Source organism: Phalacrocorax aristotelis, chromosome 2, assembly GCF_949628215.1.
Source record: "Phalacrocorax aristotelis chromosome 2, bGulAri2.1, whole genome shotgun sequence".
Taxonomy (NCBI): Eukaryota; Metazoa; Chordata; class Aves; order Suliformes; family Phalacrocoracidae; genus Phalacrocorax; species Phalacrocorax aristotelis.
This window is the reverse complement of record NC_134277.1, coordinates 39,898,629-39,914,407: the sequence shown is the minus strand read 5'-3', so window position 1 is coordinate 39,914,407 and position 15,779 is coordinate 39,898,629. Positions and strand designations below refer to the sequence as shown.

General features: G+C 36.3%; 1 protein-coding gene across 6 annotated transcripts in view; it reads left to right on the top strand.

Annotated features, from left to right (window-relative positions):
* Positions 1–15,779, top strand: part of TBC1D5 (TBC1 domain family member 5) — a 321,595-nt gene that overhangs the window by 244,046 nt on the left and 61,770 nt on the right. For all 6 annotated transcript variants that reach the window (XM_075083197.1, XM_075083195.1, XM_075083192.1 and 3 more), the window contains one exon: positions 15,163–15,248. In XM_075083197.1, coding sequence (XP_074939298.1) covers positions 15,163–15,248 — 86 coding nt within the window. The remainder of the gene's footprint in view (positions 1–15,162; positions 15,249–15,779) is intronic.

The following is a 15,779-nucleotide window of genomic DNA, read 5'->3' as shown; positions in this document are numbered from 1 at the left end:
ATAACCTTTACTCTTTAAAGGATACTTTACTACTACTTTGCTAAAGTTATCCAGGAGCTCTGGTAACTGCTCTTTAGAACACCTTTGCTTGGTATTTTGCACAGACATCTTTCATAATAAAGTATACTTTTGAGGGAAACAGTAATATTTTATATAATAACCTAGTAAACTGTATAGAAACTCATGCAATTTCATCTGTAAGACCTTTTTCATGGGATTTCTGCAGATTAATCACTGTTAATCCTTAAAGCACTACCCCCACCCAATATATAATAGTTATGTGAGGGTTTTCAATTAAAAACGAGAGTCTGCTGTTGCAGCCTGAAAAGATTCAAATGAATAAAATGTATAAATTCATAAATTTTATGTTACATATTACTAGCATACAGTTTCTGATATAGTCATCTATACTAAATAAAAAGCAAGCCTCTTGCTGTTTTAGAATGGCATGTGTATATGTGTGGGTACAATACCGAGCAGATACCCACGGTATGGTGGATAAAGTGTTTGAGATGAAGCTGTACACAGTAATCTTTGCAGTACTCAGATCTTTGGCAGATAGCAGAATTTGTGCTGCTGGTTTTGAACTGTCTTTGTGCATGTCCCATTAATAGGCTGCCAGTGTAAAGCCTGATTTCCCTCATCTTCTTGATGCACGTCACCTTTGAAAGTGAAAAATTCCTCACTTCTGCACTCTGACTGCCTTCTGCAGAATTTCATTCAGTACCAATGTTTACACTTTTATGGATTAAGAAAAAAAATGTCTCTCTGTTCCTATATCGTTTTTTTTTGCGGAAATCTGCATCCTTATAGCTGCTTTCTTCATTCCTTTCAGGCACAAAGATTTCTTTTATGATGAGAAGTGAAGTATATCGTCTTTTCAGTGTGTAAGAAAGTTTGTAACGTTAGATCTCAGGAATCTTTCTTAAGATTTCGGCAGCAGTCTGTGAAATCAGACTGCCCAGCATTTGTTTATGTAGTCTTTTAGCAAAACAAGATAGAAGTATTTTTTAGAGGGAAGATACAGAGGGAGAAAAATGGTGCTAAGATATCAAACTAAATCCAATATGCAATTTGTCATTTATTGAAGGTATATGCTAAAAGATAGAATAATTACTAATTATTCAGCTGTCCTCCGAAGCATCCTAGGCGTTATACAAGGTATCCTACCAGCTGAAGGGGACTAAAATAAGCCACCAACTTCCCGTGAAAGAAGCTTGATCACTATTCTGCTCCTTATGCTCTTGTCTTGATCAGAATGAAGTTGTCAGGCTCCTAAGGCCTCAGTGTCCTATTAATTAACATTCTCAGGTGTGCCTTGAACTCCTTTCAGGAAAATACTGGACATAGTTCCTACTGTGTCTTTCAGGTAGTTCTCCCTTCACTCAGGTGAATGAGTACTTAAAGTTCATTCATGCCAAGACTGCTAGTTGTTTTGTGAGCTTAAATACGATTAATTACAATTGTTCCTCATTTCTGAACTGTACTTATCTGATTGGGAAATACTTTGAAGGTTAGGAAGCTGGGATTTCCAGAGAATGAAGAGCCCTAAGGGACTTCCAGCCACCTCTTGTTTTACATTGGGTCTTTGGGTTGAGACTGCATAAACTGGTGTGGACTTCTTACAGTAAGGAGGTTAAACTGTTCTAAAGGATCTCTCTAAAAGAAAAAAATAGCTCCTGGTCCAAGAAAGAAATGTGTCTATAATGCTATGACTTGAGTACCTGTTTCTTATCTTTCCTTAGGTATGATTTTAATTTTAACTTACATGTCTTTAAGTATATGTTGGTTCAGTCCAGTGTATTTCTGAAATTGAAGTCTTGTTATTCTGTAAGACCTACAAATAAAAGTTTTCCAAGACTGTAAACATTTTTCATTGCACAGAATGAAAGGGAAGACTCAGCAAGACATCATGGGTGCTGTAGGTGTCTAAAATCAGTACACAGATTATATACACCAATATAAGGCGGAAAATTATTATACCTTTTTTTCTGCTATCTGCATAAAGATAATTCAGTTTGCCTTTATTCCCTGAGCAGATAAAAAGAGATTGGAAGAAAAGACAAGGAGATTTTAGTCAGTGGTGTAACTTGTAAGTGATGATTAGCAAATTTGGTGCTTAATGATTTTTCTTCCTCCTTTGATGTTCTCCTGTGCATTTCTCTGTCACCAGCTTCTAGTTTCTAATGGGAAATTACATTTGGTTCAGTGCAACTTAGATCTCCTGAGCCAGGGCTGAGTTGTTCTGTGTGGCATTTCTTCCAAGATATTTCGCTTGGGTTTTAATATGTGAAGTCGGGCAACTCTTCTGTGGGAGACTGTTGCATGGTCCAGTGGCTTATTTCAGTATTTGTTGAGCATAGCAAGAATGTTTAGTGTTGTTCCAAATATCTGAGAGAGGCTTGCTCTCTGCCCCTTGGAGCTTTAAATCTCAGCTGGTCAAGAAATGCAGTTTAGAAGTCATGGACAGGGTCAAAAAGGAATCTGCCTCTTGCAGGTTTGTTAATATATATTGTCTTTGGGATTATTTTTGCAGCTAGGTAAATGCCAAATAATCTCACTGAGGGGAAGTTGTGGGGTATTTGGGCTAAGAAAGCTTTGTGGTATGTACATAAAGCTGAAAGGTTCTTAAAGAAGAATCCTGTCATAAATAGTGAAGTAGTTAAGATGGGATGAGATGACCTTCCTATCCAAAACTTCTGATTCTGGAGATAGTCTAGGTTTGCTTGTCTAATAACATCCATTATTTCTTCTGCTTCCTTGGTCTGACATAAGATACCTCCTCCTTACTTATTTGTCTTGTAGACTATCAGGAGAGCTAAACTTTGGCTTGAACAACCTGTTGGGTTTTGTTTGCTTATTTTCAGTGCAGTCATCACCAGGAGAGCAACCTAAATGTCAGAAGAAAGCTGTACTTAAAAGGCAGGTGACAATTTTTTCTTACAGATGGACAAATACAATTTCCCGACCTTTTGTGGAATCAAACCTTAGCAGAAGCCTTAGCATTATCCTGTAATAACAATAATATGAAAAGTAATTAGTGCTTGCCATTAATATAATGTGTGCAGCAGCTCTCCTTTTCACTTCGTGAACCCCAGTTGGCAGTTAGGATGAGAGGACATTTTAGATACCACATCACTCGTATTCCAGTGCCACAGGAGACAAATACACATCTCCATAATAGCTGAAAACAAGTTAATGCACCTGTCTCTGAAGGGGGGCCTGAGAGATACCAATTTTACAGGCATGAGTATGGATCAATGCAGAATAATTGAATTTCAGCCTTTTCTGCATTTGGTTAGCTCCAGTTCTTAGGAAAATGTAGAATGAAAAGCTCAAATCAGTGTTGTTGTCTTTGCATAGGGTGATAAAGTTAACCTGCTCAGAAGAATATTTGTTTCACATTTCTAATCTTTGAAGATAATTACCTCAATTATTTATATGAAAGTAACTTCTATGCACTGATAGTCCTTCTGAATATAAAAGTAGAGCTTCTTATGGAAGAATGGGCTATTAAAAATATGTATATGTGAAATGAGGAAATAAGGGAAGGTTTTTTGTATATATCCAAAAGCATTTACTGAAGGTGTGTCACTGTGTATTTAATATCCCACGAGTGGCCAATTTTCTTTGTTTTTTTTCCTTATCAAAACCATTGAGCACTGTTAATTTTCAAAGCAAAGGCGGCAAAATTAAGAAGTAGAGATACGGAGACAGGGCAGTGGAAAAATATAAAGTGATTAAAAAACATAGTTCTAACTAGAGTTGTTCAAATAAAAAAAAATTAAAAAACCCAATTAGAAACAAAAGTCATAGAAAATGTGAACATATTGTGTTCCTTAAATAACCAGATGTTCTTTCCTTCCTGAAGGCAGCCAGGGCTAGGAATAAAAGGTTTAAAACTATTGTTTTAAGTTAACTGTGAATTTTGCAAATCTGTTTTCACCCTTTAGCAAATAAAATTCTAATACAGCAACATAAGCAAAGTAATTTTCATCTTTGGGTGTTCTTATTTGTATGTTGTTCTGTGTTGAAGTGTTAACCTTATCACAATGACTTATTAGAAAACTAAAGCACTACATAGAATATTACAGTTTTACATTGCATACTAAGAACCTGACAACCATCCTTTGTCTGAAAGCTTACTGTATTTATTCTTAATATTTTTGTACAATAAGTTTGCTTTCAGATATTTTAATATGGTAAGCTACCCTATTCATTGAGCAAGCTGGTTAGGAGGTTAATTCAGTAGAAACAGCTCTTATGATAAGCCATTGATTCAAAAAAAGAAAGAAGGAAATGGTTGTGCTTGGTTGATGGGAATTAATTTGTTAGTTATGCTAATAATATTCTAGTTACTGCTGCAGGTATTTTCTCAACATTGTATTTTAAGCTATTTGCTGACATTGGAAGTGGCCGTTTAATAATATTAAATTCTAACTAAATCTATCATGAAGCATACATGACATTTCAAAGAAGTCGAATTAGTTCATCGTGACTGAAATTACAGGTACTGCCAGAAAACTTAAGCAATAATATATGGTCATGATCGCTCATATAACGATTACTTGGAGGTATCTGCATTCCAGCTTTTAACACTTTTCACAATCTGAGCAATAAGTGACAAGGGGAAAACACATTACTGAAATTTTGAACCAAACTCTTTGTACATTTATTTTCAGCTGAATTTTCTTCTTAAGTAGCTGCCACCGTCTCAGGAGTTTTCTCCAAGCTAGTTTCATGTGCCTGAAAGGCTGTTGAGTTTCACTTTCTTCTTCTTCAGATAAATTCTTTTCTATACACTCATTAACTGAGGTGCCGCTGCAGAGCTGCAACTGTCCTTTGAAAGCTGCCGTTATGTCAGTATTGTTTGTTTTGCTGTTTGTGGCAGGAGAAAAGCAGGTTTGGGGTTGTTTTGTTTGTTTGTTAGCATTGTGTATGCAATCTGGCATTAATTACCTCTCTTTAATGACCAGATTGCAGCCAATCAGAAGTTGGGATCTGGCAGTGTTTGGGCATTAGCAGCTCATTAATTTGTACCTACACACATTGAGTGGGGTGCGGAGTCCATTTTGTTAGAGAGGTACCAAAGTGGGGGAGGGAGGCCCTGAACAAAATGGTTGCTTTTCGATTTTTTCTCTTCCCCCCCCCCCCCCAAGTCATGAAGAATGTGACTGATTTTTCAGGAGATTCGCAGTTATACATTAGGGATTTAGGGTGTATGAAAAGGAAGCAGCAGAAACCTGGGATAATGGACATCCCAATGCAGTTACGAGCTGGCAGTACAAGTAAGGTCACCTCGACTTTAAAGGAGAGGTGCCTTGACAGGGGATAAGACTGATAAAGGAAGCAAGGTTTTCCAGAAAAGCTAAGTACACGTCTGTTCATCTGGGAGGAAAGGAATTAGTAGAAACGAAAAATAAATGAATTTACTTTCAGTGATTCACAGAGAACTTCTATTTGCCTCAATTTCTGAAAGATTAAGGTCTTGAATGTTTAATGCAACATAGATAGACTTTTATGAACAAAAATGTGTCAGGATCTTCAAATTGACCTCTGACTTTATAACCACATTCAATTCCTTGAAGTCAAGCATTTTGATGATCTAACTTCCCCATTTGCAAGTAGAATACAGTTAGATGTAATCTGAACACCTCACTTTGAATACATTGATGGTTTTTCTGTAACCACGTGCTAAGCTTTTTAATGTGGGCTTCTACAACTAAGAACTGCATAAATTATACATGTAAAAGCCATGATACTAACTTGTTCTTTATTTCTGTTCATGTTCTTAAAATCAGAAACTTTTGCTTTCCAAGGAGATAGGCCATGCTTTGTTTTAAGAATTATTGTTCTAAATATTCAGTTATTGTGTTTCATTAATAGAATAAGGTATGACAGGCAGCTATGAGTTTAATGATAAATTACTTTGAATAACCGTGTTGCCATAGCACCACATAAAAATAGTAAGTGTAGCATGAATTAAAAATCCTCTTCGTTTATCTACATTTGTTTCAAAACCTTCATTCCCAGTGCACCTATGCATTTTAAAATATAAAAAGGCTATGTGGTCAATACTAACAGTACAATATCTTTCTCATCTCTACCGAAGTTCATTACATTTCCTCCTGATGTTAACTATTTAATCTGCCCGCCATAAAACAGTTATTTTCTTCAAAGTATCCTCTATGTTACAAGTAAAATTTTCAGGAAAAAAAATCTTGGAAAATGGTTGATCAGTCATCTAGTCAAGACTTCTTGAATGAGAAATTTTTCAAGGTCGTCCTTATTCCTCGGTATCATACATAACACGGTGGTCATCACTTGAAGGAGAGAGCTGATCTCTTAGATTGCCGACCACGATGCAGTTTCCAGTATTGCTGTCTTCAGTCTTCTATGCACAAGCCACTTAGTTGGTTAAGAACCCACAAATATTGTATCAATGCAAGTTAAACAGCCATTACATTTAAATGAATAGGAAAATGGTGGGAAATAATACAGAATAAAGCAAAGCTTCCTGAACAGTGACATCTCTGGTAGTTAAGACGAAGCTGTGCCACAGGTGCAAAAACAAAGGACTTGTCCCAGTCCTGTGTAGGGCCAAGTGAGATGGTGCCGCAGTCCACTCCTGGCAGCGGGAGGAGAGCCCGGCAAAGAGGGCTAGTTGGCTTTGTTCTCATTGCTGGTCTTGTGTGACCCAGCAGGAGAACTGCTTCCTTTGAGGGTGGTAAGGAATTGGTGGCATGGCTGGTGATTCCTGGGCAGGTGAAGAGGTGCAGAGTCTTTCACAGGAGACAGCTAAAGGCAAGTTAGGAACCCTTGTTTCTACTTTTGACTAATATTAAACTACGTATATAGTAGTGTTGCATAGAACAGCAAGTAACGTACGCATTATTCAATAAATAGTCAAGGCAACTACTTGCTGACCAGTCATTGGGCTAAGAATTGCAACCACATGAAAAAAAAGTGTTTGTATTTTTCAATCTTCTCTGCAGATTTTGTAATTATGCCTTTTATCAAGGTGACTTCCCTATTAATCAGGACGAAAAGGCATGAGATTCAGCAACATCATGTTCAGGCCAGAGGGACAATCGGGGAAAATTTAGAAACAGGGAAGGGATTATCCCCCTGTGCTGATCAGCATTCCTGTTAATATTGACTGGGAATTGGTAAGCTCTGTCATGTTAAGGGCAAGTACTTTAGAGAGGCACGATGGAAGAGGAAGTTATTATTGGAAGCCAAAACTTTAAACTGTGCTCTCTCTTCAAGCAAGTTGATATCCTTAGCAGAAGAGTAAAAGCAATTCTGATTGTACCTGATGCTAAAGCAAGAAGCTGAAGCACTTCAAGCTCTTAATTACTTTAGCTACCAATAAAACTTATTGCTTGTTAATTTCTTGGGGCTGTTTCTTTCAAATGATTGGTTTACTTCTCTTTAAAAGTCATCTAAAGCTACTGACCCTCTCCTAAAGAGTAATGATGTTATTTATAAAATTACACTAATAAAATGTATTTAACAGTGTTAGAGTGAGGTGATTATGGTTCTTCTTGTGTGCAACCTGACAATTCAATTAATCACTTCTAGTTTGCAAGGTAGTTTATCGAAAGGAAGCACTTAAAACACTTAAAGCACTCTGATTGTACCTAATCAAAAGTTCTCCATATCATAATTTATTTATTTGACTAAAATTTGCAAAACACAAACTGTAAGTTACATAAAAATAGATTCATAACTTTTCAATAATGTATGAAAGATTAGCTACTGAATTATATCCAATCTATTATGATGGCATTTAAGTTCAGTTTCTTCTGATATAAATGTAGACATACTGCTGGCATATTGACATATTTTATAGGAAATATTAATGTATTAAATGTTATGTACAAAGCCATCTGAGTACATTTGCATTGGGGAAAGCTTCTCTGAAAGACCAATATACTTTCAAGATAGAAGTGGGAATGGCACATTTTATCCTTTGCTATAACTTTTCATGGAAAATTAGGTTTGGAGATGAGAGGTAGGATTCTGTCCTTTGTCTTTTTAAGGAGCAGTAGTGTTCCAAATGGCTCTGTAGTATCCTCATTATTGGAATCCCAAAATGAAAGGGGTTGCTTGTCCCGCAGCACCAGAACCTTAGATTCTCTCTGCATGTTAGAGGAAAAGACTTGGGCATCATATTCCTTTTGCAGTGATGTGTGCATGGGGGTCTTTGAAAGAGCCTTTTTCACTCCTCCAGGGACCTTTTTCAAGTGTTCTACGTAGCACATTACATGAAGAACATAAATTAATCTGTTTCTTTTCCACATAACAGAAATAACCAAATAGCATCTTAAAATTTTCTCCTCTCTTTCTCTGATATGTGAGATCTATGTACAGGCAGGTATCTGGAGAAGACATAATGCTCTAAGTGTGGTTTTAAGGGTTTTATCAGTGCAAGCTCCAGATAACTGCATTACTCACAAAGCCATCAGTGAGTTATGCAGGTTGTCCAAAACGAGTGCCAATAAAACCATAATGTGGTAGCTTTTCTGTACATAAAGATGTCATATTTTAAATCTCGTAATTTGGAGCATTCCAGGGTTGAAAGCGAGGCTTGCTGTGTGTTCCCTTCAAAAGCCTGCTTCTTTCCTCCACAATGTTGTAAAACTCCTGTTCCTAACCGTGCAGGGCTGCAAGATGCCAGAGCATAAATCTGTCACGGGGTAGGGCTGAACACTGTCAGATTTATACCTCACTATTTAGTTAATTTACTTCTTAAAACCAAGGGTTCAGCTGAAAAATAGGCGACTAAATTAAGAGGCAGATTTAAAAGGTACTTAAGCGATTCTGTTGATGCAAGATGAGGATTTTACGCAGGTTATGAACTTGAACATTGGCAGGTTGGAGTCTTTTTGTCTGGAATATCGATAAAAGCTGATTTGGTAGGATTTGATCTACCTGTTAAAATGCAATATGCTGTAAAACTACAAATGAAAAAAATAAAGGCTTTCCAGTCAGATAGGGCAAGAAGCCGAAATATACAACTAGAAATTTATTTCAGTCAAGTCACTGAAGCATTTTTTAAATCTCACTTGTCATTTTTTTCAGTTCTTCATCTCTTGTCATAGAATGCCCATGTGAGAGAAAGCATGTGTGTATGAAGTTAAAAACAGACCATATCGCAGAGTATTTAAAATATCTTCCTGGTATCTGAAATTTCCAGTTGCCAGGGGAATGGAGGGTTGTCACATAACAAAACTGGAGATAATTTATTTCAGCTTGATCAGAGTTCAGGGGTTTCTTCCTGCCTTGACCCAATTAACTGAATTTTCTTTCCTTTTCAGTTCTTTCTGGGAATTTTGTTGTTTCAGGGAAAAAAAAAAAAAGCACTCACTAATTTTCTTTAGAAATGATTAAATATGATAATTCTTCATGCTGTTATTGCATTGTAAATAACCAGTTCTGCGATAGAGACCCACAGCATCTTTCTGAAAAATGTAAACAGGAAGCATTATTCCCAGTTTGGGGATTATGGTGTTCCTTTGCCAATGCCAGTATTAGTGCATGGATCTCCCGACTCCTGTGATTAAAGGAAGTTCTTTATTAGTTCTGTGCAGGATACTCTTCATGTTGTGCTAATTTCATATGTAGGGTTGATAGATACAGACTATCAACCTATGTTTTGGATGATATTTTGCTGTTGGCCTTGAACCACTTTAAAATTGCCAATAGCACATTATGTCCTCTAATGTCTCACAGGGTTTTCTTTTTTTTAGTAAGCGTTTGACTCAGTGGTTCATAGATGGATGAAATACCTTTTGTGCTCCAGCAGGTTGCTTGCTTTGCAGAAGGTATGACTAGGGAGGAGAAAAATTAGAAGGTGAAAAGAAAGTTTTGCTTGGGGAATGATGTTTGCTGTAGAGTTGGTGGGTTGGTTGTCTCATATACAAAATATTTTGGCATGTTTATGTAATGTTAAGCCATTGCTTATACTGTATAAGTCTAGTCATAGAGTGGAGACAGCTGCTTGGATACCTGACAAAAGAATAAAAAGAGGAAAGTTGAAATTCTCTGTGCAGCTAGGCTATTAGGTAATCATTAGTGTGCACTTCATTTTAATTATTAGTGCCTAATAAAAAAAACTGCTGCCAAACTGAACAAACTGTATTCCTTATCCTCATCTCAGCTGCTGTATTTCAGCTCTGTTCCCAGTCCAAATTTTTGCCACATTTGCATCATCTTTGTTGAAGAAAGAAGCATAGGTGAGCTAGAAGGAAGAGGTAAACCTTTGCTGACCTCCTAGTCATTACTGAATGGGGTCATATGCTCATCATGTCATGTCATATGACCCACTACTGAGTGGGTCATATGCTCATCCAACTTTTAGTAGAAACAAATGAAAGGGAAAAAAATAGCATTTTAATACAAAAATGTTTTGGGCTGTAGAAGAATTATGAAAAAATCCAATATTGCCCTGTCAGCTAAAGAGGGGAAAAAGGAGCAAACTGTCTTCTTAAAAATACTCAAATAAAAAGAACAACACTGCATCGTTATCTTTCTCCTTTTTTATATATGTTTAATTCAGTTTGTTCTTTGGTTTAGGCTTAAAGTATTATTACTTTAGAAAAAAACTTATATCTTTGGCAGTATTTGTTTAATATATTGAAAAAACCTAGTTTAAAAAAATCCCACTTGGTACTAGTGAGATGATTATTTTGGTGAGCCTAATGCTGCCTGTACATATAATTCACTGCTGCTGTTTAGTTTGTTTTTTCTCTGTTGCATTTAGGTTATCTAGTTTCAGATACAATCTATTAAGTGGAGTATTTTTCCGTAAGTGAGGTTTTCCCACCTGTCTACCCTAAAACACCTGCAGCATATGTTTGTGTAACCCTGCAATGCTTTGTGGTTTGGGTCTTGAGAAATTCCCCCAGAGCTTTTTGCTTATAAACAGCTGAGCAATTCATTTCTCTAATGACGAGTGCTTTTCCTTTGGCATTGAGGCAATAGCATGTTCACTAAAATAAGTCTCATTTTTCATCAGACATATTGAAAATCTTTTTTCATTGTTGTCTCTTATTCTGAACCTTCAGATTTTGTGCAAGATTGTATTTGAGTTGGTTTGGTTGGGGTTTTTTGCTGTTAATAATTCTAAAGAGGCGGGGAAAGGAAATACCTTGACAAAGAAGAAAAAGAGTGTTGTAGAGATTCCTCTGCTTGCACCTGCATGTAAACTTTTAGAAATAATGTGTATTCAGATGTTGAAACGTTAATGTTGCAGCAGTAACCTGGTTTTCCTGGTATGTCTGCCTGTGACTTCTGTCACACAAAAGCGTGCTTTGCTGTAACGTATCAACTCCGTGGGTAATGTGATGCGATATGTCTCTGGAGGCCAGGGAGGAAAACAGTATTTCTAGGGAATTTGAGCATATGGAGCACGATCCTTAGCAGGTGGGAATTGCTTTTCAGTGGTTTATGCAAGTTAAGGGAAACTGCTGCATTCGGTGTGATTCTGACCCCAGCCTCAGCTCCCCCCCACTTAGGAAAAGAGCAGGCGTGGGTATAACTTAACTCAGCCCCTTGTCCCTGGAGCAGAATAAAGCCAAATAGAAAGTCCCCAAGAACCTCCTGCCAGCCGTGGGATTTGGAGTGAGTGAGTCTGGCGGTGGCTGGGAACAGAAGCAGGAGGACACAGGTTAGGACTTCAACAGGCAAATGAGGTGGGGGCATCTTTTAGCCAAGGAAGGGCTCAGAGGCAGAAGTGCCTCAGGGATACCTGAAACATTTTAAGGCATCTCTTCCCCTTGGGCTGTGGCTAATATATTTTGAAGTTACAAAGTCCAAAATCACATGAGTTTCTATGTGTGCTTCTATATCTGAATTTCATCCACTGTCCTTTTAAAACTATAAACTGGGCATTTTCTACCAGTTGAAACTAAGCTCACTCTAGCTAGAAATTAAGATCAGAAGAATTATAAAACCTGCAGACTGCTCATACAAAATGGGTGTGAGGAAGAGGGATTTCTAGTCTTGGCACAGGCAGCTTTTCTCTCTGATTTCTGCCCTGTCTTTCTTACAAGGGGAAAAACATAAGTGTGTTAATCTGTATAATTTCTGTACAATACACAATTTCTTAGGGGAATTCAACAAACTACTAATTTGAAGGATTGATTTAACTGTCATTTTAACATCCTTTTAAGAAAAGATATTTTATCTGAGGTACTAGTCAAAATACATAAATTGAAAAAGAAAATAAAAATCTTGACTTGTTTATGTAATTAAAACTACAAATAAGATCATTCTAAATCGCACTGGGTATAAAAAAAAATGTGGTTACTGTGAATATTTTAAACAACAGAGCTATGTTCTGCTGTAAATAAATTTGTTTAGTCTTCAGTCCTAATACATGGAATTAATAGTGGGGACAGCTCAAATTGTATACTTAGAGGGGGGAATTAGTTTAAAATTCATAAGGAAGTGACGTTGTAATTGTGTAGGTTGTCCTTTCTGCTTCTTATATTTAACTTACTGAAACGGTTAAAAAGAATATAAAATTTAAAGGACAGTCACAATGACATAAAGATCATAATCTTCATAAAACCATATTTTTTGCTGTCTGATTTTCAGTTTTCAGAAGTACTTAAAATTTCTGTGGTGATACTTCACAGATACTTGTCTGCTAACATATATGTCAGGTTGGTTGGGTTTTTTTAAGTAATGACATTTTCCAAAAGGATACCTCTGTAGTGTTACAAAAGGTGTTGCAGCAGTAACCCTTGGTATTTACTGTCTTGCATTTCTAATGTTGTTTTTTCAACTGCATTTTTTCTGAGGGCTTTCTTTCACTGCATGTAATAGTACTTTAAACTGCTTCTTCCTTTGATACCTTTAAACCTCATAGGAATTTAAATAGGCCCCTGTGAAAGTAATTCTTGAGCCTCATTCATATGTTCGAATTAGATCATTATTCCTATTAATGGCTTTAAGTGCTTAGATAGTAGATCAGCCTTTCGTGTCTTGAATTGCTTGTCATTTCTGCATAAATATGTTTCAAGATACCGTTCTACATGATCTTTTCCTCTTTTTTTTTATTCAGAAGCAATGTGTAATAATATGTTTTTATTTATTGTGTGGTGGAAAAGAAATTTCAATGTTTTTGCCAAGTTTAAAATATATACTGAGTTATTGGAAGTGAATTGCGAAACTGGCTAGCATCTGGTAACATGAATTTTTCAAAGGGCTGTCTTATGAGTTAGAAGAGCCCGTTAATTTCAACCATCTCTTACTCTTCCACCTTGTTGGAATGGTCATCAAGACATACAAAGAAAAAAGTTATTTAATTCATCGGAGGAAAGTTACGTTGTTTGACTACTTGCATAGGAATCACAGAACCATCAGTAATCCTCATCACGTCAGTTTGGATTTGATTATCATAGAAATGCATTGAATTACCAAACTAGAGCAATAATAACTAAAGCTGATTCATTGTTATTGCTGTCAGTTGATGAGGACTGACTTACAAGCCATATGAATAGGTAGAGTTATGCAAATATTGTTTTTATAACAGGAGAGGAAAAACATAGACCGGCCATTGCAATGTGGGTGGTAGGATAGATGAGGATTTTCTTAACACTTGTCTAATAGCTTTTAGTTGTTTCATTTTTTAATGAACATTGCAAACAGGATATATTTTTAAAATGTTTAATGTGTTTCCAAGGAAAGAAAATGGGACACTTCATACAAGATTAAGACTGGCTGCAGGAAACTCTCTGGAAATCCCGATCCTTAAATTTGACCCCAAAAATCATCCTGGCCTTTGATGTCTACCACCTCTTTAAATGTTCTGGTCTTTAAAATGCAACTCCTATGTCCTCCTCCAAAAATAAGGTTTCCAAGGAAGGAGGGTTATCTGCAGTTATGTGGAAAATGAGGGGAGAAGACTACAGTCTGTAATGAAGTCTGGAGGGCAAAAATACAACATGTGAAACTGAAACAGCTCCATCAAAAATATAATGTACTCTCACCTGTGAATGACTGTTTCAGAAAGGTCATTACATAGTTCATTAAAACTATATTTACTACTAGCAGGACTTAAGAAGTCAGATCAGAATATAAGGCAACAGTCTATGAATGAATAAACCTTTAAAGCAAATACTTGGAAAGTATTTAGATCTGTTTTATGCAATCTAAATATTGTATAAAATATTCTGATCGTTATGCAGAAATTTACCATTTTGTTTTCTCTTACACTAGAAATTATTTACTTTAATCCATTTATCTTCTAATTTTTATATATATATACACACACGCGCCAAGGGCCTCTTTGTACCTCTCTGTTATTTTGGTTTCGTCTGTATGCAGATCTTTTTACTCAAAAATATTGACTTCCCCCTCCAAATAATGTTCTTCAGGGTGCATTTGTTCAATCAAGATACTCCACGCATGTACTGTGGTGTACACTTAATTAATATTCAGTGGATTATTAGATCCGAAAAGAACGATTTCAGAACTTCAGCTTCAGTGAAATAGTTTCATTGTGGCAGAGGTGGAGACTAACAAGTGGCTTCTGGTTTCAATATTAATTATATACATTTTATTATAGGAGACCGTTCTTTATTAGTAGCCTCTGCTTTGAGCAGGGTGAAATTTGGAGAGAAAAATAAGGCTCCATGTGCCATCTAGTGGCAGAGTTCGGGTTGTCTGGCTAAATTTAATTCTTTGCTTAACTGAGACACTGCTAGTGATGCATTCAGTTCAAAATGTTAGCTATAGTTTCTCCTTACTATTACCATTTTCTTTAAAAACATATCACTTCAGCTTGGGGGTATTAATATTCTATACCTGAAATAAAGGAAGAAATCATATCAGTATCTGAACTTTTCCAATAATTTTTGATTTAGTTAGAAATGTTGCCACTACAGCTGACAGCCCCGTCGCTGTGTGGAAAACACTAATTTCTGTGAGCACAGAGTGGGATTACTGCTAACATTTGGTATTATTTTCAGTATTTTAAAACTTCTCTATTATGTAACTGGCATTGCTGCCTTGAGAAACCAAGACCTTGGGAAAAGAAATTATTCTTTAAATTTCTAATCTTTATTAATGAACATACACCTTGTGTCTGCTTTAAATCTCTCAGAAAATTCCAATAAGGTATTCTTTTTTATTTTTTTTATTTTTTAGAGAAATCCAAGACCAGTGACTCATCAATTCCAGCAAAATTTAGATTATTACAAAGCACGTGGAGCAGACTTGATGAACAAAACACGGTAAGCTGTTTCCGAATAGGTGTTCACTGAACTAAGACCTTACATGAACAAAACATTTCAGAAGTCATTTTTATCCCCAAACAGGAGTTACATAGAAGCACATGTGTTTATTTCATGACATTTATTTTGAATCCTTACCTTGCCTATTATTACATGAAAAATTAAAGTTTTACAGGAACTGTTGTGGTCAGCTCACTGGCATTTTTTTAAGGCGAAGGACATTCATACACAATAATGTGTGTACTAAAAGCAGGGGGTAAAACTTTGCCAGTGCCAGTTCTGCAGCTGAACTACTTCTGATAATGCATCTAATTGCAATCTGGAGTATCTATGTACCAGAAGCTGTGTAAGTTAAATTGAATTAATGTAAATCCAGTTTGAAGTCATTTTTACTAAACCTTTTTGCGGCATTCCTCCCTTGTTTTAGAAGCGGTTTGTATCAACACAGTTTAAATTGCTTGTTAAGTCCATTTTATCTGGTGGTCACGAGTGTAGAGGTATGCATGCCCAGACTGGGTGGCCACAACAAGG